Below are 24,257 nucleotides of genomic sequence, written 5' to 3' on the forward strand. Positions count from 1 at the left end.
AGCTACAAGAAACACCTTACCACCCTTCTCACCAACAAGGGTTTCTCCTCCAAGTACTCAGTCATGTTTTGCTTGGGGATCAAATACTTATTTCACTCAATGACATAAATCAATTTATAAGTTGAAAAGTACCATTAAAATTATAGAACATCCATTTCTTTGGAAGTGAGTAAACATAAGTTCAGCAGGTCGTCAAATAATTTTAACCCCCACTGTATTCAGTGCCAGGCCACATTTTGCAAAGTCTGTTTCTAGCAAAAGTTGAGGTAATTACCCGTGCGCTGCCAATCTTTAATGCATTTAATGCAGTAGCCGCTTTTATCACGACTGGTTGCAGGTTTGTGCCCAGCAAAGCAGCAGCGCTGTGTCAGCACCAGTCCTGTTTTTAGTGGAAATGCATGGGAGCGGTTCTACGCTGGGTAACAGCTCCAGTGTGGTGGAAAACGGGCATCTAATGACCACACGTGGAATTACAACTCAAAGTCTTTCAGAATCAAACTTTGCAGACTTCATGCCACACAGTGAAACATCCAAATGCAGGGTAGAGGGCAGCACATGTGACCTCGTGGGGGATTAAATAACACTGGATCACATCGTTTGGCTCAGTTTTACACCGGCTGGCCTTGAAGTGTTTATAAGGATGTTTTAAGCTCTCTCGGACATTCAGGGAGGCTGAGCACAGGTGACTCGTTTCACCACTAACTTAAGTCCAGTTTTCACTTTGTATTTGGCTCTTAAGTGCCTGTTTTTGTGCCAGGGGTGCAGTTCAGGTCAGACAACACCAACCTCACACATATTCGACTCGTGCCCTGAGACTCCTCCGGATCATCTTGCCGCCTCTCGGCTGGACCTCCTCCAGGACTGACAGCCAATACTGGAGATGCAAGTGTGAGCCAGCAGCGGAAACATTGCACCTTTAGCCTTAATTGTAAGTGGACCGGACTCGAGCTTCAGAGGCGAGGCACTGAATCGAGCGCGCGGGCAGGCAGCTCAGAGGCCAACTGGAGCGTAGTGCGTTTGTATGATTGCAGGTTTTTCCTGGCTCAGAATCAACCTCTGGGGTGTGACTAAGCAAGTAAACATGATATGCTGTACAGTAAAAGCAGAGTGTTTATTTTTTTTAAAGGATTTTTCAGTCATTTCTGAGCATTTGCCTAAATGTTTATGGATTAATATTGTAATGTTGGTGATTTTCCTGTTCATCTCATTTCAATTTAAACTCAACGTAAGGTTTAAATTAACCTACACTAAACAGGAAAAACACATGGAAACAAAACTCAGGTTTAGATCTTTATTGAGAGAAAACAGTGCATCCCTCCTCTGAACTGCTGACTGCCCTCTGCTGGATGTGTCCTGGTACTGCACCACCACCTGAGAAACAATAATATATGATTATTAAACTGAATTACTACAAACAAGACATTATTTTACAGGATTTGTTTCTACTCAAATATTAAAATATACTTTTATGGCACACCCACATTTTCACATTCCAGGTTTAAAGGACGAGCTGCACATGAGCCAACATGGAGGTCATCCCGTCATCCTGCTGTTTCCTGCAGCTTTGACATTTTATGACACCAATCTTCATTTTACCTACAAAACACAAACATCAAACCAACTGTTAATGAACTCATTCTGGACAATAACAGCTGAGAGAGCCGAGGGGGTAAACTGGGAAAACAGACATTTTTATACTCGAGTGCAGACTTTAAAGTACTTCAGACAGGAGCCTTAAGCTTATAATAAAGGAACTCATATCTGCAGCTGCAGTGTTTTGTGATAAAACAGAAGCAATGAAGGCCGTCTCACTTACACAGACAAATTTATGGCAGCAAAAACATGTTACAGGGACCTCAGGAAACTCCAGGACACAAACTTGAAGAGCCGACCGAACCACTGCAGACGGCTTTAAAACAGCTAACCTAGCAGCTTGATTTGAACAGAAGCCTCAAGAGGAAGTAAAGCAGTGTTTAGGTAGGTGAAGATGTGGAAGGATTATTAAAATGATTCCCTGGAGCAATCTGAGGATTCCCATTACCAGTTTGCTTTTGGTGACCACAAAGCTGGCCGAGAGGCCGGTGGAGGCGGGTCAGCACTTACACACCCAGTCTGTGACTGACTGCACGCTCTCAGCCACCAGCCTCACCTACTTTCTTTTTAACTGTTCTTCCATTGGAGTTATACAGTTGATTATGTAACAAGTTAGGACACAAACAAGATTACAGTATATTAAATAACTTGTGATTCTTCCCTGTAATCCAAATGAATTGTGTGATGCTGCATTTCTGACTCTTACCGCGACAAATCCGAGTGGACCTCAGCCTCCTCCTATTGGTCGAGGCTCCTGCAGCGAGAGACAGACAATGAGAGCCTGGCAGTGGACTGATCAGCACATTTGCTTAAAAACAACTCACTGAGGTCGCCGAGCTTAAAAACAATGAGCCTGTGAGTCTGTGTGTGTTTGTTTCATGTGCTGGCTGTGATGGCAGATGTTCAGAGTAAAATGAGTTAGTTATAATGCATAAGCATACATTAGGAGAAAATTGTGTGTGTGAGAGTAAGTAAAGGTACAAATGTGTAGTAAAATGTGTGAATGAAGTGTGTGCGTGTTACTGAAGGGCAACTCAGCACCCAGAAGATGATTAATTAGGAACTGCAGAGGGGACAAGACAAATTCATGACAACATTCAAATCTGTTGCAATCCTCGACAGGTAGGACGGTCCATCTGCTACAAAGCCACGTGAAGCTGGTTTTACTGCAAAGGCACCCCGAACTGGAGCTGCACCATAAACCTAGCACTGAAGTAAACATGGTCATGTGGTCGTTTTCAGCGTCAGTCTTTCAGACTGAGCAGCGAAGAGGCCGTCACAGGCCTAAAGGGTAGTTCTGGCATCACACTCGAACAGGATGTAGAGGAGATTGCAGCCAATCAGGAATCAGAGCTTGGTTAGAAAATGGATCACAGTGCAGAGATAACATCGCCAGCCTCCACCGGCTGAACATAGTCTAGTCAGAGCTCGACAGACCCATAAAGGCAGCAGGGCCCTTCAGTGAGGGGAGCTCCTACATACCAGCAACACACAGAACTGCCACAGTCTTGAGGTGATGTACATTTTTTCAAATGGCTGGTCAGAGCATGACGGGCCATCGATGAGCAACAAGAGGAAATACGAGGAGTAAGAGGTACTGAAGAGAAGAAAGGAAATAAAGTGGCATTTGGAGCCGATCACTGATCACCATTACTGACACACTTTAAAATGACTACATCCAACTTCCTCCAACAAGTCACCCAACCATCAGTTAGTTTGCTCCTAAAAAAGGCTTTGGTGAGACTGTATATAAAGATGGACTGAGTACTGTTTTAAACATGAAGCCGATAAGGGAGTGAGCTAAACCTCCTTTTCTTCTCATAGCCAGCAGGGGGCGACCCCTGAGTTGCAAAGGTCAGCCAGACTGAGTAGAAGTCAAAATTAAGAATTTGAGTGGCGCAGTGGGTAGGCGCTCGCCTTACAGCTGAAAGGTTGCAGGTTTGAGCCCTTTGTCCCTGCACTGTGTTGTGTCCTTGGGCAAGACACTTAAACCACATTGCCTAACGGTAGCGCCGGTCTCTGGCTGCATGACCACAGATGCTCGTCTCTGGATGAGTGATCTGGAACGATCATTTCGTTGCGTGCACAATGACAATGAGTTGAATCTAACATCTAATTTAAGACCTTAGTAAATATTTCCTAATGAGTTTGAGTCCATACATTTATATATAGACACTGGTTTCTGGGTGTTAACTCTGCGTACTGTTTTCAGTTCATGCTCAAGTTTTTATAACATTTTTTCACCTAAAAAAAGTCTTTAGACGTCAGATGCTCTGAAATGATCTCCGGAGCGGGATGTTCAGTTTTTACCCTGGAAGAACGTTTTTTTTTTTTAAAAGTGTTTCTGATAAATTTCACAGCGAATTACAGACATGCCTTACTGACCAAGCTACTGTTAGCAGCATGCCTTTTCAAACAGCTAAGGTGGTGAAATCCAAAAAGTCAGATTCACCACTCAAAACAAACGTCTCCACAGCAGTAAGTGGTAACAACCATCATTTATACGGCGAATACAGTCTACAGGTGAGAGGCAGCAAACTGCTGTGACGGCAGATTGGTAACAAGCACCGTGTAAAATGAAAGCCCAAATGTGCTGCATGAAGTATAAACAGCATAAACTCATATTTATAGCTGCTTCTATTTTCAGGAAATTATTTTTTTGAGGGGGGTGGGGTGCCCCTTGTACAAATGGACTACAGTTGAGTTTCCTCCACATACACAAGTCTTAGTCAAATAGACAGACTGAGGTTATGCTGAAAGTGAAGCAGCCTGCTAACCTGTGATGCAGCCGATCTGATATTTCAAATGTAGATATTTGGGATGGTGACAAGAAAAAGGAAAAATAATAAAACCATAAAGCGTTTATACAAATGCATGAAGATAGAAAGGCTAAGGATCACTGCGTCAACAGTTTCCCTTTTTTTGGTTATGAACAAACAAAAACAGTCCCACCCAGAGTGACCCAAGCAGTACGGTTCCTCTTTCACATCAACGCTGCACAGACCCAACCCAGTACAGTACAGTCTGTCTGCCATCCAGACAGGCAAAGAGAGAGGGGGGGTCAGCACACATGCTGACACGGCATCAAGGACAAAAGTGCTGCTTACAAAGAAAGAAAATGCTTTTCATGATTTGAGTTCAACTGACTGTGAATGTGCTAGTGCTGACGTGTGGTTAAGACAGTTCTTATAGTATGAAGACAGAAATAATCTATCACTGCACAATTTTATCAGTAAGGCACTAAGAGTTTCAGAGAAATTTTTTAAAAAAAGGAAAAAAAGTCATAACCAAAACAAAACTTCACTTCCTCAGTGTTTCAGGTTTACTGCTGCAAACGACCTGCCTATTTCCAAACTATTCACCTTTCACACAGGAAAGCTTCCAAAGGAAACACAAACTTCTTATACAGTTGTGTACAAGACTTCTGCTTGTTAACAATTCCTTTAGTTGCTTTAATACTAAAAGAACACTTTTCAGTGTATTTCACATGTTTGAAACCACACAAACACACTTGTTTTCATGCACACACAGAGGGCAAAGTACTACAACCACACATACACATTCCACGTGCTACAGAAGATCTACCCCATACAAAAAAGCATGAAGAAGAGAGATCTGCACTGTGATGCCATTCTTTGCAAGTGTGATGCCAGAAGCCCTGCAGCTGTCACTGTGAGCAGTGACATGGAATAAGACAGAAGAGTTAAGTCATGGGACAACTGTGCATCTTGCATTATAAACATGGATGGGACACTTACCTTACTCGGTCAGCTGATCTGTGTAAGCATACCTCTGGCTGCAGTGCAAACAAGTCCAGGCTTTACTGTCCACTGACATCTGCAGAACTACTCATCGTCAATGTAACCCAACTGCAGAGAAGAGCCTCTACTGTGGACTGGGGCAGCCTGTCTTTGACAAGCTGGCTGACAGCAGCTAATGTACCTCATTTACCCAAAGACATGAATCACGCACAACCACACAGGTACAACAAGTCGCTGCCTCTTCACCCGTAAGGTGCACTGAACTTCGTGCCTCGCTCAGGTGAGCTTCATCATCAGTCTGCTGGTGTAGTTTTTACTTTAGGCTCAAAATGTCATAAATCAGAACGGATATGAGATGAGGTGCTGGAGTAAATCTTGAAGGTCAGTACAGGGAGCAGGGATGTAACGGTACAAGGTTCACAGCGCTTCTGTCCAAGTCACAGATTGGTACATTTTTGTTTGAGGCAACAAAAGAATCACATGAAGTCAAAAGACATTAAATCAACATTTAATATTTTTAAAGCTGGATTAATCCTTACTTTAACAGAGGCTGGCTCTCAACTTAGAATAAATGAGAAATACTTTATATCCTATATTTAGAAAATTGTTTAGTTACAGCAGTAGAAATATAAATGCTACTGCTTCCTGAAAAGAAAACTATTAAAAGTTCACTGAGCGCTCACATGTTGCAGCCAACTAAACTATATAGTGAGAGTTAGCACTAGGACTGGGCGATACATTGTGTTTTTAAGAAATAAATATTTTCATATGAAATATAAGACTAGACAATATCGTTTTTAAATCGATATGGTCTGTCACGTTACAACCATACTTGTGGATCCACCAGTTCACCTTCCTCTTCTCCCAGTTTGTCTCTGCACACCTTCACACTGCCCCGCCTCTCTCCATCACCGCTTCACCCGTAAATCATGCAGGAAGCGACAGCATGAAGAAGAAACACCCAAGGAGCTGTCGAAGCTCAATTATTTGGAGATGGTACCGATGCTAATGCTAATGGCCACATCACTAGCTAACAGTTACGATAACTGCTGAAGTCATCAGCGTCAAGCGATCAACCGCTGGCTAAAACCCTGCTGAGTGAAGGATGGAAGTTTGTTCACTCTGTTTACATGTTGTGTTATTTGCACAGAGTACTGGATGTACAGGAGTACACACAGGAGGAAGCACGTTGGTGAAGTCTGCTTCACTGCAGACTGGCTTTTTAAAAAATCAGTCAGCCTTTTGCTGTTTTTGCTCTCACTCTTTTCTGTTTACATTTCAATAGCACAGCTGTGAGTCTTTTGTTATGGAGGGGAAAAAACATCCATTTATTTGAGGAGCATTATTATTTAAATATACCAATCGGTTATTTTTGAGCAATTTCTCATGTACATCTACAGCTGAATGTTAATAAAAGTGTCTGTGAGACATTTGGGACACGTAGCTTTGACTCAGGGGTACCTTTCTGTTTATATCTTTGAAGAAAAATATCGAGATATATATCGTATATCGCCATTCAGCTAAAAAAATATTGAGATATTACTTTTGGTCCACATCGCCCAGGCCTAGTTGGCACACTGTATGAATGATAAAACTAGTTGAGCTTTCAAGGGTAATCCTATAGCCAGCGCATACCTAGAATACAGCAACAACATTACTGCCATAAACAGGTTTGGGTGGTATCATTATGGCAGAAATGCCGATAGTGTGACTGAACATCACAAAAAAGAAGCTCCCCTTTCTACCACACTGATATGAAGACACTGTACTGCAGTCTGATATACTGCACAAAATACACAAATAAGGGGGCAGTTTCAACAGTGAGCTGTGAAACATGGTAACTCTGAGACTCAGCAAGCACAAAACAGGCTGTGAACTACTTACCTCTAGAAAGATGTAATAACACTAACAGTGGCTCTGCTTTCAGCTCACTGCTGAACAGGTGACACTAACACACCAAATAATCCAAAAGTAAAAATTGTGAGTGTCCCTACAGGGCGACATATACATGTCAGAACTTTGTTACATGGTTATGTAAAGCTCTGGTCGAGGGATCGCATCAAGTTAAATTCTAGTTTAAACAAATTTTTCTGAATAAAAAATAAATAAATAAAATAAAAGCTGAACTGATTGTAGGATGCTGTCTGTCAGCGCTGCTGTGCAGCACCGCCTGCAGGGCTGGTGTGGATGATTGGCTTGCCATCTGACAAACCAGTGTTTGCTGGTGCCAGCTAGTGAGTAGCAAAGCTAATCCCACATATCTATAGCTCCAATAATTTCTAACACCAGCAGTTCAGCTTTTATAAACACATACACATCAATCAATCATCGTACAGCCAGGTGAAATGATACCACCCAAGCCTGTTCCTGAGGTGATGGATCACAAAGGTCTGGATGGGGAGAAAAAAATCTCACGTACCAGCAGTTTTGGAACAAATGTGTACCGTTACACCCCTCAGAGGCAGTAGGTAACTTCCACACCATCAATCTTAATATCTTAGTTACTTCAACTGTACTTGGTGTGAAGTGACTCAAATCAGTGTGTTGGTCATGTTGGACTTTCATGTATTGTAGCTGTTCTGTTAGCTGTGCTTGGACGCCACCATAAAGAAATGGAACTAAAAACTTTGATGTCGGTGCTTTCCGTTGTTTCCACAACAAAGCCATCAAAAAAACCTTTCCTGTGAAGGCATCCAGACCTCTAATATAAAAAAGTTAAAGTTGTTCTTGAGTCGACATTGGAAAAATAATCAGTTTAAAAAAAAAAAAAACCCAAAAAGTCTCTATTAAATGTGTAGTTCAGTGTGTGTAGTTCAGGCGTGTATTTAAAAAAAAAATATGTTGGCTAGTTTTACTTTAATACCATGAAAATATGTAAACAATAGTGAATTAAATTAACTGTTTCAGGCTTCAGTGATTAATATCTCTTCAGTCTTGAGGAGCATCAATCCACCATCAACTGGAACCATCTCAGAGGAGATGTAACCATTTTCATTATTTTGATCATATATAAAATTCAGACGTTACTATAAATGACATTTAAAATTAATCCATGAGAGCCACATGCTTCAGACTCTCAATAGTTTCCAACATTTTTTGTTATCTGCCATACAGCCAGTACAGCTCAAAAGCACAGGGTGCTGCCCCCTGGCAGGCTTCCAGAGGTTGGCCAATCAGAAGAAAGGGAGACCTCGGGGAGGGAACCTTAAAGACAGAGGAGCTCAAACAGCTTGAAGATAAGAATGAACTGAGTGGCAGCAAAAAGAGCCAGTAAAATATATATGAGACAAAGTGATGCATCAGAATAAAAATATGGAGCAGGTAATGGTCCCCTTCAAGAATGCCAAGGGTTTGTTTTCATGTCAAAATGGCAGTTTCTTTTGCAAACAGTATAGTTACTGTGTACATGCAATAGATTATAGATTTATAAACAAAATATATTTTCCTTAAAACTATGTGTACTTGTGCAAGAGGACTAGCCAAATATTTAAATCCTCAAAGTTTGCAACCTACAGTCCGAGCTACAGAGCCACTATCATCTGATCACTCCGGTCCTGCCTGAGTGACAGCTCCACATTCACAAAACAGAAGCTACAGACTGTGAACGCCTTGGTTTGGAAACTTCATTTTCATAGTCCAACACCTTAATAGATGGTCAAACCTGTTAAAGAAAAACAAGTTGTACACAACACAGACAACATTACAAAGTTCAAAATGCACACTACGTTTAAAGAACTACATTTAGTTCCTGTCTGGACTTCAATTCAATATAACTTAACCTGAAAAGGTCATATAGATTTTAATTATCTAAAAGGAAGTTGGTGTAAGAAGGATGTTTTAAAGCTGCATACACATTTTAAATTTTGGGCATATCTACTGTTTGATCTATTGATTGTTTCCTAAATATTTGAGGTCATTTCACTTCTAATATCCCTCTGGGCTTTTGTCAGTTACTTGGAGAACTCATTTTAATCTGGAAATCCAGTCATCTGTGCACAAATCTAATGACACATTAGAGTGCATGCTGTTGTGCTAAAATAAAAATTGTAATGTAATCTTTCCTCTAAGGAATGAAAACACCGAAAGGTAGCAAATACATCTCCACTAATAACTATTGGGTAAATGATTTGGTTATTTTGCAATGGAAACTGGTCATCCAAAAAAAGAGCATTTAACTGGGAGCGTATAAACTGGGAGTGTAAAAAGCTGGTTTATCTGTCATTATGATGCGGTGTTTGTTACCTGAAATATAAAGACACCAGCACTGGTGTAAGAATGAACAACAGCTCTGACTTAAACCTGTAATAATCTTCAGAATATTTGATACAACAAACCAGCACCGAGTGTCTACAAAGACATCAGCTCACACTCCCACACCAGAACAGTGAGTTATGTTACAGTTTGAGTTATGCTCCTAAAGAGTCTTCAAATGTATTATTCATGAGTGTCTCCCATATATTAATTTAATTTTGTTGCAATTAACTGATGCAAATCAATCTCAGAAGTTAAATTCTCTAAATTTCAAAATTTTCAAATTTAAAACAAAATTCTGAGAACATTTAAAAACGACACTTTTAATGGTCAAAGAACAAAATTAGGTTAAAAATTCTCAAACTCATAAAGTCATAACTTTAAGAGTAAATTAGTGCTACTGTTATTACAGCTTTTCTTTGAAAACTGTTTTCCAGTGTAGTTTTTAAACCCGGCAGATAAGGAAATTTTTAATCCATTAGGAATGCCACAGGGATGGATTAGCATCAAAGCGCAGCTGCCTTTCCAGCGTTCACGCCAGTGTGTTAAAACCACAAGCTTAAGCACAAGTGTCGGGTTAATCCCCTTAATAGATGACTCTTGCAGTCTTCATATACACATAAGAGAGAGCTAGAAAAATAAAGAGCAATAAAGAACTACCTTCATACGGTTTTACCTTTTAAGTTGATATTCATCCATTACGTCCAGCATTTGTGTGCAGGCTACACCCGTCTTTGCTGTGTGTGAATGACAGTGATTTGGTGCTCCTGCTGGTGCACGCTATAAAGGGAATAATAAACTCCCCAGTGTGTCTCTCCCTCTCAACACGTGGTGCGAGTGCAGGGTTATAATCGAGGCCAGCGCTGCTCTGCTGTGCGTCACTGTTACATGTTACATGCAGCTAACCCTGCAGGAGTCAAAGCAGGAACCCTGCTTTCTATCCTGAAACCCCCTCCATGCCTGTTCAACCATGTACAGTTTGTTATAATTCTCACTAATGTCAGAACATCCAGTGTTTAAGTTTCTTAGCTATAACTTTCCCCGAGTCCTCACTACACAGCCACAACTTCATCCACAGTCCACAATCTTTAAAGCCGGTCATACCTGTTAAAGAAAAAAAATGTACATAATACAAACAAACGTAACATTTGAGACAAACACTCCTTTATATCCATTTCTAATATGGATTCATCCAAGTATCAAAGTCTTCTGTTCTGCAGCCATTTCAGGTGTTTTGTGGGGTTCTGGGATGCCACATGATGGGAGATGTTTCAGTTAAAACCTTACCTTCTTCATGTGTTTGATTACAGTGAAGGACATATTAATAGGTACACTAAAAGTGTTCATTTCTCTTGACAGCTTATGTGCTCCATTTTTAAATGGACGACATTTTCTGCTACATGAAGGGTGGGGTGGGGGGGGAAAGAAGCTACAATCAGCCAGCTGCTGTTCCAGGTCAGCCATTAAGCAGCTTTCACCAATTAGAAAATGATAACTAATGCTGGATGAAATATGCTTTCATTAACCCACAGAATGTCACAGGCACAGCGACTAGAACAAAATGTAGCAAAGTTAATACACCTGAATAAAATGTGCTTTATAAAAAGTTGAAATTATTAAAAAGACCAGAATTACTTACACTCACTTTTCAGGTCGTCTCTTACCAAACAACTCTGACAAAACTCTGCAGGGTAAGTTTGTGAATGAGGAAGACGTCCATTTAATGGTGGCACACTCATCACTGCATTAATTATGGTTGGGCCAGAGAGGACAGAGTCATGAGGAGGACTTAAAGCTCCATCAGCAGGTTTGGTAACACAACACGTCACTGAAGAAATTTACAGTAACAATCTGTGTCCACACTTAAAATATTTGGACTTAAGATTACGTTGGCAAGTCCAACTATTCAATTGTTTTTAATCCTCCTGAAATCTTTTACTGATCAGTTTCTGTGTAATGAAATCAGCCAGTAATAAAATGTGTTGTGTTTGGGTATAATTTTTGAATATCGTAATAGTACAAAAGATGTCATTAATGCAGGTACAGTTAAACAAATATGTAGAAAATGCAAAACTGGGTACTGCTGAAGGTAACCCAGGTTATCAACAGGACAGCCCGAGAAGGTATTTTTCAGGTGGGGGGGCCCTTGGAGGGGAAAAAGCTCATGGGTCCCGTTGACAAAGCTGATGTAACAGCACTAGAGTCTAGTTTCAATGGGGACAGTAGTGCTGGTCTGCCAACAGTTAAGTGAGGAAGCCACACACAAGAATTCATCTGTGCAACACTGAAATAGAAGAGGAGATCAGACCGGCCTTTAAGCCCACTGCACACATATGTGCAGTTTCACATCCTTATAAATATGGAAACCAGGGCACCCTTACAAAGTGACTCTTCTTCTTGCTGATACTGAAAAATTACAGCTTTATAAATTAAATACTATTTATTTTCTAAATCCAAGAATGACTCAGTTATTTAAAACATCCATGTCTGAAAAGGCAGATGAGGCCCATTTGTTTAGTTTGTAGAAATAAAAATCCAAAATGGAAGAAATGTGATGAATTTATGCTCTTCCTTCAAAATTAACCACATTTGGTCCAAATGAAAGCCTTACCAGTCATACAAAAGCAGATCTTCCTAAGCCAACAGATACTGAAGTATGGTATGAATATTCAAATCTCTGATGTCAGAGATGTCAGGTTCATTTTACACAAACCTTTGCAGACCTATAATATGCACAAGTCAGTCCATGAGTGTTATTGACTACGTTTACATACAAGATTTGTGTAACTGAGGCAGTAACTCAGTGCTGTTTGAACTACTGTCACTTAAGGTAATGTGGTTACTGCCCTCCTACAAGCTTCACCCAGATTTAACTAAAAAAATAAAATCAGCAGCCAGCTCTGTGCAGGAAGGCCACTAATCTGTGGTGTCTACACCTCGCACTGCATCAATTCATCAATGTATTCTCATCATTTGGCCTTGACGGCTGCCCACTGGCATACAGGAAGACATTTTCCAGATGCTATTGGCTGACATTCATTTGCAGTGTTGCATCAATTTCACACTTGCTGTAGTTTTAAAAAGGTATAAATCTTTAAGCTTGTAACCACACTATCAGCCCAGAATCACATCAGTGTATCCTTTAAAGACATAATCCAGCTCCAAAAATGGCAGAATCACTGCAGTTTTATGACATTTAACTCTCTAAAAAAATGCACCAGAAATAATGCCAACACTGAATGCACCTGCATGCAAACGTAGTCAATAATTCCAGCTGCCAAACATGCACACAAGGACACACACTTGAGTGGATTGTGCCGGTTTAAAACAGTGAGTGGTTTCAGCACGATGTTTCTGTAAGACCAGTCTGTTAGTCTGGTTATCCACAGTCACACAGGACACCACAGGCTCGCTTAAAGGTTCTATGTGTGACATTTCCTCCTTTACAATTAAGCAGTTACTGAATGGTCAGTGAATGTAACAGCGCGGCCGCTCCTAACTATGAAAAACAGCTTAAAAGTTTTAGTGTTTAAGAAAGGAAACCCAAGTGTTTAAATGAAAAGTTGGGCAATTAAATTTGAACCTTAAAAAAAAAAAAAAAAAAAAGAAAAATCTAAGTTCTGTAAAATGCTGAGAAGAGATTGCAAAAATGTAAAAAACTGATTTATAAAAATTAATGTTAACAGCTTTTTCCTGTTTCCACCTGCAAATGTAACAACTTCAGCAAATTCAATTCAAACTTTTGGATGATCTGCAGGAAGTCAGACTCCACTTTCCAGTCTATAGACATATTAGCAGATGTTAATCATCAATTATCACTTAAATGAAAATGACTGTTTTTACAATATACTTCAGTGGTAGGGTTTGGGTCACAGCGTACGTCAGATTTTTGACATGTCAGTGAACTAATGCGGACAGGACTATGGCAGAAATGACACATAGAATCTTTAAGAGCTACTGTGGCAGAGATACCCACATTATTTAACTTGTGCAAACAACCTGTTGTTGCTTTCTGAACATACTGCACGTGTCAACTATAGGAATAAAAGGTTAAAGGTTTGTCCTGATTGAACCAATGTCTCTTTATTATAGTACATGCGTTGACTCCAAATGCATGGCACAAAAACACAGCCATAGTAAGGTCAGAAAAATGTTACAGTTATCACTTCACGAAGACTCACAGAGCAGAATACATCTAAAAAAAAAAAAAATAATAAAAATTATACATGGACAAAAAGAACAACTTGATCACCTAAGGATAAGTTCTCTTTCCACACTAGAGAAAGTAAAAAAATGAATATATTGACTTCCAATAAGTGAGTAAATTGGCTAAAATGTAACAATTTAAACTTAAATACAAGAAATGCGAATCAGCATGTTTGTTTTTAGAGAATCTGTACAAATGGTGCTGCTGGAAGCATCAAAGAGCAGCGTTTAAAAACGAGGTTTCTTAGTAGGGCCATCAAACTCCTCGCGGACCCTGCCGTACCCGGGGTTACCAGGACCCATGCCCCTCGCACCACCCGGAGTGAAGCGCTCGTTGCGCTGTTGGGGGTCAATGTGCCAAGGAGGCAGACAGGAGGGTGGTATTAAGGTATGGGAGGGGTCAGTGCACAAGCACACAGTTCATGTCCATATTGAGTTTAAAAAAAAAAAAAAAAAAAGGTGGGGTTTGTTTTATATTGTGAGTGGATTTACAAAAGAACCAGCAGGAGACACATCCGGAGAAACGGTTCGTTCCAATATGAAGGTCCACAGGTGCCACAGGTTACATACGGAAAAGGAAGAGAGGGTAATGCTTTCGTTAGTCAGTGCCTACCTAGTGCGGTCTCTTCTCCAGTGCATGCCAAGATTAGCCTGCAATCATTTTGGCTCGTTCGGCCTGGCATTAATGAAAGCTGGCCGTCAATGAATATGGCAATAGATACAAGTCTAAACCTCTGAAAGGAGGCATTTCCAAAAATAAATCTATAACATGAGGTTTAACCTCATATTCATACTAATGGTAGTGAAAAATGTGTGAAATTTATATAAAATCATTGCTACAATGACTGAAATTGTAAATGGCATGACTTAAAAAGTTCTCAAACACAAATTATGTACAAATCTGCTGCCCAAGTATCACCAAAGTGTATGATGAGCAATAAAGTTTTAATTAAAGGTCCTAAATGTGTGTACAAAGCACAGGAAATACCAGAAATGTGTAGAATGTAGTCTCTCGGGCAAAATTAGTATATTTGTGGCATAAACAATTTTCCCAATAAGTAAGCAGTTTGTTCATCAATATACACTTCAATACTAATTCAGATAACTTCTCTGAAACTAAAGTGAGTCTAAAAATCCAGCAGAGGGAAAAGCTGAATTTTTGATTTGCAAAATGAAGCTACAAACAACAACAATAAAAAGGTAGGAAGAGAACAAACATGTGAGGTAGTCAGATTATAGAATATAAATATTTCCTGGAAGTGAAAGAACGAAACCTCTTTCTGCTCATTTCTGAGTTTTACTGAAGTTCAGACTGTAAAACTGTCTGCCTGTCTCACTTCCAACAAGCTTAAAACTAAAAAGAAATTAATTCTATAACAGGCTTTAAAATATTTCAATTGCAAACGATGTTTTAAATTCAGAGCAAAGGTAAGGGATTACCTAAACTAGTATTAGAGAGCAGAGAATTGCAGGTTGTGTAGGAAGTCATTTCAATAATGTAAAGCCCAGTTCTGTTCACGCTTTCACAGGTTTGTACATGTGAATTTAGGAGCACCAAGAATGTGCACTATACTGCCGAAAGTATTCACTCGTTTTCCTTCACACGCAAATGAACTTGAGTGATAGGGTTTCAGCTACTGATTATTTTAGTACTTTAGTCTATCGATTATTCCATCAATTAATTATATAAATACTTTTGTCTTATTAATGAGCAATAATAAGGTCGATATGGTGTGTATGTGTGTGCGTGTGTGTGTTTAAGTCTGCTGGTGAAATAGTGAAGGGTGTGTCAGTAATTAAAGGAGCATGTGGTGGCTGCAATGAAGAAAAGCGAGCATGTCGTCATTAGCAGATGTTTGTCCTGTACTCTGATGCAACGTTTCCTGCTGCAGACAGATGTTCTGATGGTGTACATGTTAATAATGTTATAAATAATTCAGTGTCCAACCTAACAGCTCCAGGTCAGTAGCTCAGCTTTACTTGCCCATGTATATTTTTACTGGCCTGGGGGGGCTAGTAAAATATGGTCTAGTACAGTCCATGCTCCCCTTGAGACTCACCCCTGCTTGTTGCAGGTATTGCTGCATATAAAGCAGGATGCCTGCGTCAGCCTTAAGAAAGCCACCTGATTTAAACATGTCAGACTAGCATAAAAGTTCATCTGCAGATTTTAAGATCTGCATCTTTTCTGTGGTGGTGGATGGGAGCAGATACAGAGTTTGCCTTCCTTCACGCTAGAGCTTGTTGATCAGAGATGGGGGGCCATGGGTCGGACACAAATCCGGGCCGCCTGCACCACAGCCATGTGGTGTACATGGTTGCCTACCCAGTGCCCCAAGGTTTGTTTGTTTTTAAAATGGTGACTACAGGAACAAGCGCTGCTATTTTGGATGCTCACTCCACCTGAGCTCACCGTCTCAGTAACAGCTCCGCCTCTTTGCTCTACACCGTGTGCATCCCAACGCTGTACTGCTGTTGTGTCATCAGCCTTTCTGTTGGAAAAACAGGGCGACTGACTGCACAAGATTGGTGACCTCTGACCCCGCTGTTATTTCGTGTGGTCTACCACTTTGTGGCTGAGTTGCTGTCGTTCACAATCCCTTCCACTTTGTTATAATCCCACTAACAGCTGACTGTGGAATATTTAGTAGTGAGGAAATTTCAGGACCGGACTTGTGGCACAGGTATCATCCTATCACGGTACCACGCTGGAGTTCACTGAGGTCCTCAGAGTGACCCATTCTTTCACTGATGTTTGTAGAAACAGTCTGCATGCCAAGGTGCTTGGTTTATACACCTGTGGCCATGGAGGTGACTGGAACACCTAGATTCAGTGATCTGGATGGTGAGGGAATACTTTTGGCAGTATAGTGTATTTTAAGATCTGTTTTACTACTATATGAAAAAAGTATAAAAGGATTTGAAGAAAAAAAATATATCAAAGTCACTGAATAAAATCTGATTTTTTTTGCTGTTAGACAAAGTAAGGAAATTTAAAGGAACAGTTTACCCCCGCTCCCAAAGAAAAGAGTCCTCAGCCCACCAAAAGAAGTTAATACAGCTCAGCTGAAAGAGGAATTCTGCCCTCTGCAGAACTGCATGTTAAGTGGATGTAGCTCATCAGAAAGAAAATAGTTTGTGGACTTTTTGGGTAAAGTGGCCATAATTTTTGGAGGGAGACGCTGCCTTTAGTTTCTCAACACTTATCTTTTGCACTTTGGGCACAAGCTTAGTGTTATTTAGATTTATTACGTTCAAGAGAAGGTAGCGGATCATCTCTGAAACTGGGCCACTCACAAAATAGAAAAACAGTTAAGATGGCCACAACACCCTACAGGCTAGAAGAAAAATGCATAGATTTGACTTTGGGGTGAACTGTTCCTTTAAGTTGTACTACTGTGAGCTTGAGATTTGTTTGGGATTTAGACCCAAACTTCATCACCATCATCATACAGCCATGCAGAGCTCACACTAAAAGGTCTGCTAACTCAACACAAAAACTGGGTAACAATTTAATTTTAAGTAAAACCTTAACTTGACGAGCTCTAGTACAGACTTCATTGGATGAGCATTTCTACCAGTGTTAGTGCAGGGTGGGTCGTGCTGTTTTTATGGCAGCTTTACACTTTTCTGACTTCCTGTGAGACCAACACCTACACACACACCCCTACTTAAAAAAAGCTCCTCATCTGAGGGTTTTCTTGCAAAGTGTGCAGCAGGCTTCAAACATATTATCTTCAAACAACTTCAGCCAAATGTGGCTAAACCTGCACCTCCCATGTTAGCTGGGTGTGCTCCAAACAAAAGTGCATAAAAGTAAAAATGAACTTCACAAAGAAACTAATTCTTAAATTGTATTTAAGACAGCTTAAGTGCTTAAATTAATACGACTTTTTTACAGATCCCACAGAAACCCCATTTTAAAGTTCTTATTCAGGACTTCAGACCTTTAGAAGCTCTTCATCCGTCAACTATAATCCAGAAACAAATGACTTCAGGACTAAATTCTGCAGGAAACAAAGATCCCAGGCTCTGTCCAGTTTTCAGCTACATCATCTAAACAAAAAAAAAAAAAAATCACACGGCTGTGCCAGCCCCCATCAGTTAACTGTGCTGCAATCTTGCTCAAATTTAAAGCTTTATCCCGTCATCAAGCACTAAATGTGTTATGAAGTTTCAAAACTCAGTTACAAAAAGAGATGCTGATCAGTAAAGGTTGCTGGTCCAGAAGTTTTCCACCACACTTCCACCCCCCCCCCAAAAATACATGAAGCCTGTTCATACACAACTTCACTTCTTCTGATAGACAAATGAAGCATGAAATTGGTAGCACAGAATGGGGAAAAAAAAAGTTTAATACTGGATAAGATCGCTGTCCTCAGTCAAGAAAAAGTGCCTGTCCAGCTCACATAAGACAGGGCTTGCAATCGCAGTCTACTACACAAACAGCGTGATAGGAGTGAGCAGAGCTGGTGAAGTTTTTCTACAGCTGTTAGAAACACACTGGAGAGCACTTTCTCATCATTTAGTGCAAGCTGACGGTTCTGTAGCTGAAAAGCAGTAACGACTCGTAGGAATATTAACTGAGGGGGCTTGGCTTGCTACTGAAAGAAACCCTATAAAAGCAGGCAGTGTGTCTGTCACATTCAACAACCCGTAAGCCATCCAGTGATAGCTGGGAACACAAATCGCTCATTCTGCCATCCTGCTTGGTCAACTGGACATCATGTTAAAATGGAAGAAAAAAAATAAATCAGCTGGAAGTCTCCAACCAAAAAAGAAAAGCCAAACACAAACTACATCAACTACTGAAATTCCCATAAATGGGATACATTACCATTTCGCTGCCCATCAGGCCTCCTGGTCCTCCCATTCCCTGCTGACCCTCGAAGCCCAGCCCGCTCATGGAGAACTTCTGTGAGGATCCACCAAAGGACATATCTACAGAACAAACAGGAAGACATGTCAGGTACTCCTACTGCACATGAGTTAAAGACTCCAGAGAAACTCCCAATGCATCCTGCTGATGGTAAAGCTGGCTCAGCAGAGTTTCAAGAGGGATCCACTGATCTAATATTTAGCTCTATGTATCTACAGGCTGATACCGTCAGCCATCATTTACAGCAGTGCACCAGTAACATGAAGGCAGTTAACAGCAAAGCAAAGAGCAGTTTAGAAGCATTTCACACCTGCTAACCAAACAGCTTCTATTTGCATGCTTGCAGGATTTTTTTTTATAAACTTAAGTGCAAACTGTCAACTGAGCTGAAAAGGCTCAGAGGACAATGATGCTTTCTCTCTGGTTCTGTTTGGTGCAACACTTTCATTATTTGACTTCATACTTGTTATGTGGACGTCTGAGGAGCACACTCTGCAAATACTTAAGTAAATAAAGCGAATGCTTCAATTTTTCCATTTTATTTTGGTCCTGCTGTCCATTATTTTACTAAAGAAAAATATAGATACCAGTCATTTCAAATGAAATCTCACAACCTTGTAAAAAGAAAATCAGCCTTAGTGCCAAGTAATAAACATTATATAACAATTTTCTGTCTAACACACAGGAAGTCTTTCCTTCCTGACACCACATGACCTGTATTTATTTTACATAGTTTTTACTTATGCTCCATCATAATTAAAAAGTCAACTTTATAGCCAATATGGTGGCTGCTTTTTGCAATTTATTTCTACCATAAAACCCCCAACAACAACAAAAAAAACAAACAAAAAAAAAAAAAAAAAAAAAACACAACTTACCACTCATGCCCAAAGCTCCACTGGGATGCATTCTCATTTCTCTGTCCCTCTGTAAAAGCAAGTAGTAAGATTAACCGAGACAGTTACTGATTAAGCATTTCATGCAGGTTTTTGATCCAAAAGTTAAGTCTGACTAACATCCATGAAGCTGCCCATCCTGTAGTTCTCCTCACGCTGACGGCGCATTTGTTCCTCCAACTCCCTCTTCCGAATCATCTCCTCCTCCTGTCTGCGGCGCTCCTCTTCTTGTCTGTTTAAAAATGCCAAATGTTCAGTCAAATGTGGTCAGTGTTTATCAGCTTTTATACAGAATATAAACACCTGTTCCAATCAACAACCAGCAGCAATTTAAAAAAATAAATACCTGAGCTGCATCTCCTTCCTCTTTTGCATCTCCTGATTGTGCATCTCCTCCATGCGTCTCAGTTCTTCCTGTCGCCTCAACAGATCTGCAGGAAAACATGGCACAGACACATTACATCAAAAGCAGCAAGATAATCCACATCCCATGAGCGACATCTTTTCTGCTCATATATAACAAATTATGAGACCTGCTGGTCTTCCGTTTCTAAACTTGCCTTGACGGAGCAGATTGGCCTGATGCTCATGGTAAGCATCCTCCATCTCGCTCTCCAACTTCTCCCGGGCCTCGCGCATGTTCTTCTCCACCTGCTGCCTTTGCTGCTTTTCCATTTCATCAAGGGATTTCCAGCGCTTCGCATACTCAAATTCAAAAGTGCCTGGACGGGCAAAGCGAGGAGGCTCCTCACGCTCTCTATATACACAAACACCACAGAACAATACATTAGATAATGCCAATATGTGTCCCACTTACCACTGGGACACAAACTTCAATACAAGAGCAGTAAATTTACGTCAGAGTAACGATTAATATCACACACTAACCATCTCCGTTTACCATTTTTTTATTCACTTTTTATATAAATAATTTACATAAATATGTGACTATGCATACTTGTAATTTCAAACTGAATTTCTATTACTGTGGCCCCCCTGCAGTACCTTCACGGCCCACACTTTGAAAAATCACTGCCATAGGAAATACTGATTTATTTATGTTTAATGTGGGATTTCCAAAGCAAGTGACAACCCAACTGAGTGGAGGTGTTGGGAGAAAGGCAAACATCGGCAGAGCAACAGAGAAGATTGATTTTTAACAGCTGACACCCCCTCCCCCACCACACCATCTGCTACTCACAAAACAATGACCTGAAACTAATTAACATAACAAAGACGACCACATCAAATCGGACTTACAACTTGGAAACTCGGAGCAGCCCCACCAGCTCCAACTTAACAATCCATGATGGCAGCAGTGCATGTAGACATTAGTGAACACTAAATCTGTACTACCACTGCTATGTATCTGTGACTCGCTAAATGAGCCATACACAGAGCACTGACCAGGCTCTATCCATTAATGTGCTGCTGCATTCTTTTCTTAAGTGCACTAGTAATTAAACGGTGCTTACGTTTTATATTTGGGGTTCTTCTGTGCCAGCTTCTCTGGAAGGCCGTCTTCACTGTCATACTGGTCCATAGGCTCAACAACAACAGGCCGGGGAGAGCTGCAGAAGGTGAAATACAATCAAAAAAACCAATGAGGCCTCAAGAACCTTTAACAGACATCTTCCAACTCGCTGAAAAACTTCAACTTACGTAGTGAGAAGGAAGACCCCCTCGTTGCACCTATCCAGGGCCTTTCTGGCAGCAGGTCTGGAGGCAAATTCAACGATGCCTCTGCCCGTGGAGCGCCCACGGTCATCTACAACCACAATGGCCCTCTCTACCATTCCAAACTGTGAGAAAGCTTCCTCCAGGAGCTCGTTGGAAACAAATGGTGACAGATTCTTCACCGACAGCGCCGCAGAGTGTGTAGCAAAGCGGACGCGCAGGGGCCTGCCTTTCATTGGTGTGTCATCCAGCTCTGCTTTTGCTATCTCTGCAAGTGCCCGGGACTCCTACATAAAAGAAAATGGTTAATAATTATCTACTACAATCTTAATCATTACAGTATCAAAAAAGCTTAAATTCAAGTGTGTGCTCTCATACCAGTCGGATGAAACCAAAGCCTTTGCCCTTGTTGATGAAGACTTCACTGGGCTCCCCATATTTTGCAAACATCTTCCTGAAATCTTCCTCCGTGATGTCGTTGGGCAAATTACCAACAAACAAGCGGCAACGCTGCGTGTAGGACTTCTCACCTGGCTTCAGCAACATGGACAGCGTCGCCTTGAACTCGCTCTAACAAAATAATAAAAAAAATACACCGAAATTTAAATTCGTGGATCAATATTACACAGAAAACACAATCACATTATTTCAAGCCCCAATACGTTACAAATTTCAAACAGCTTTTCTGTTATGGCTTGCGCTAGCTCGCGTCCATCCCGCCCCCCCCCCACCCAATGCCTTGAATAGTATTTAAAAAAAAAAAAAAAGTCCCATCTCCTATCTTCTATTTTAAAATTTCGACAAACCAGCGCACTCAATTGTCCAAGATGAGCGATAAATCATATCGCTAAAACTAAAGACAGTTTTGCTTAGTTCTTAGAGTTAACAGAACAAATTTTGCATTTTCAAACAAGATGGCTGCTAGCTAAAGCCATAAGGTTTAGGTGTGTTTGATTTTATTCACCGCCACTATCCGCCGTAGACAGGAGCCGAAGGCTTCCCTAAATCCATAAAAACAATACGTAAGAAAACTCAACTCCGCCCTCCCGGGCTACGCAGTGTTTCCTATCGAACGCCATGCCGTGCTGCTTGGGCTAGCGCTAGCTGACAGCGACTGTCGACGCCACTCGGGACAGAAAATGGTTTCTAATAAAAAAAATAAAGCAAACCTTTGGCTGTCTCTCTCCTGACTCGCTTTTCATGGCCTCTTCCTGTGGTTGCTGACTGGGCTCCTCTTTGGGCTTCATGACCGGTGGCGCTGTATTCTGGCCTTGTTGAAATCCTGGTCTTTGGCCTTGCTGAGGTCCGGGTCTCTGGCCTTGCTGGGGTCCTGGTCTCGGGCCCTGCTGGGGTCCTGGTCTCGGGCCCTGCTGGGGTCCTGGTCTCGGGCCTTGCTGGGGTCCTGGTCTCGGGCCTTGCTGAGGACCAGGCTTCGGGCCTTGCTGAGGACTTGGTTTCTGAACTTGCTGTGGCCCAGCTGCCTTCGGGCTTGGGAGTGGAGTCTGCTTCTGTCCGTTAGCATTTGCCACCGGACTCTGGTTCTTGTTTGCCTGGTTTGGCTGAGGGGAGGTCACGTTAGGTTTGGGTGTTGGCGATGGTGACTGAACCTTAGGCTGGGGCGCAGGGGTTGTGGGTTTCTGCTCTTCTTGTTGTTGCTGCGCCGGTTTCTGCGGCTGCTGCTTAACTGGGCCTTCCATCGTGAGAGCCGGGCCCGGAGCTGGCGGAGGGATGATTGGCAGTGACTGGTTCTGTTGCGGCTTCTCGGGAGTGTTCTGCGATCCTTGATGCGGAGGCCTATTGAAGTTGTGTCCCCTCCGGTTCTGATTTTGATTCTGGAAAGGATGATTCCTAAAATTTGGGTTTCCCATAAGCCCACCTCGCACGGGGCCGCCGGGTCCACCGCCTCTGCGAGGTTGGAAGTTATTCATTCCAAAGCCGCCGCGATTATTGTTGAATCGAGACATTGGTCCTAATATAGACGAATTTTTTTAATACCAAAAAATTAATAGAGCTACTGCTTAACAACCACTTAAAACGGCTGTTTGCAGGTCCTCAAAATGGCGATCAGCGATTAAGGACGGGTCTTTCTTTCTCCGGCACGGAGACGTCTGGCTCCGCCCGACGCCGCTAATTGGTCCACTACTCAAGAGGCGGAGTCAAAGGTTTTCGAAGGAACCAGTCCTGAATCACAGTTCTGCTCAGGTTTGCGCGCAGTTGGTGATATCTGAAGAAGCTTCGTGCGGTCCTGTAATGTGAGCTCGTACAGCAAATAGAACCGTTAGACTACAAAAAGGGAAATAAGACCCCATCATCACTTAAAGCCTTCTGAAAAGATTCTCCAGACTTTGTGTCAAATAGCTCTCTGGTTGTTACCGCAGTCAGCACAGTGAAGGACCACACAGTACATGAGGAAGTTATCCGTTTTATATGCATTTTACTTTCAATTAAAGATTATGAATAACATTTATATATCTGGCCCTTGATGTGATTCTCATTTGCTTGTGCAGTGAAACACACATGCCTGCTCCAAGGAAGTCACAGAAACTATCAAACACTGATGAAACTGAGGACTGGCCAAGGAAAGGAGGAGTAAGGTTTCCATCTTCATCATAAAAATTATCCAACTCAGCAGTTTGCAGTTAATAGCACCTCAGATAAGCTTTCTAAAAGCTTGAGACACTTTTCATCATCAGTCATGTGGAGGTGTTTGTAGTGAAACTGCTTAAAAATATTAGTGAAGGAGACCAGTAAGAAGAAAGTCCCTAAAGAAGGGACATTAGACTTCAGCTTGATGATTTCAGGTTTTTGGTTGCAGCAGTCCTCTGTGTGTGTGATGGAGACAAGGTAAAAGCATGGAGCTGGACTGCTGGAGAACTCGTAGCCAGCATGCTCATTCACATCAAGCTGCAGTGACACAGGCCTTTGCCTTAGTGGGACAATATTTTTTTAGCACACCTCCAGTCTCTGTGAAGGCTGCCTGACCAAGAAGCACCT

At 41.4% G+C, this 24,257-nt stretch overlaps 1 protein-coding gene across 2 annotated transcripts; it reads right to left on the minus strand.

The window, feature by feature from the left end:
• Positions 1–1,277: 1,277 nt before the first annotated feature.
• On the minus strand, positions 1,278–23,365 carry sfpq (splicing factor proline/glutamine-rich). 2 transcript variants are annotated; one of them, XR_004020568.1, is made up of 12 exons: positions 22,433–23,365; positions 21,642–21,833; positions 21,249–21,550; positions 21,062–21,157; positions 20,147–20,343; positions 19,933–20,017; positions 19,707–19,818; positions 19,569–19,617; positions 18,649–18,752; positions 2,300–2,347; positions 1,482–1,596; positions 1,278–1,371 (listed from the first exon to the last, which is right to left on the minus strand). XR_004020568.1 is itself a non-coding variant. In XM_030741046.1 (10 exons), exons 1-10 carry the CDS (start codon positions 23,225–23,227, stop codon positions 14,040–14,042), a joined length of 2,043 nt encoding a protein of 680 aa, XP_030596906.1. In that variant the 5' UTR covers positions 23,228–23,365; the 3' UTR covers positions 13,673–14,039. The 2 variants fall into 2 exon arrangements, 1 of the variants encoding a protein (XP_030596906.1); XM_030741046.1 differs by lacking the exons at positions 1,278–1,371; positions 1,482–1,596; positions 2,300–2,347 and adding an exon at positions 13,673–14,150.
• Positions 23,366–24,257: the final 892 nt, after the last annotated feature.

This window comes from Archocentrus centrarchus, chromosome 11 (genome assembly GCF_007364275.1).
Source record: "Archocentrus centrarchus isolate MPI-CPG fArcCen1 chromosome 11, fArcCen1, whole genome shotgun sequence".
NCBI classification, from domain to species: domain Eukaryota; kingdom Metazoa; phylum Chordata; class Actinopteri; order Cichliformes; family Cichlidae; genus Archocentrus; species Archocentrus centrarchus.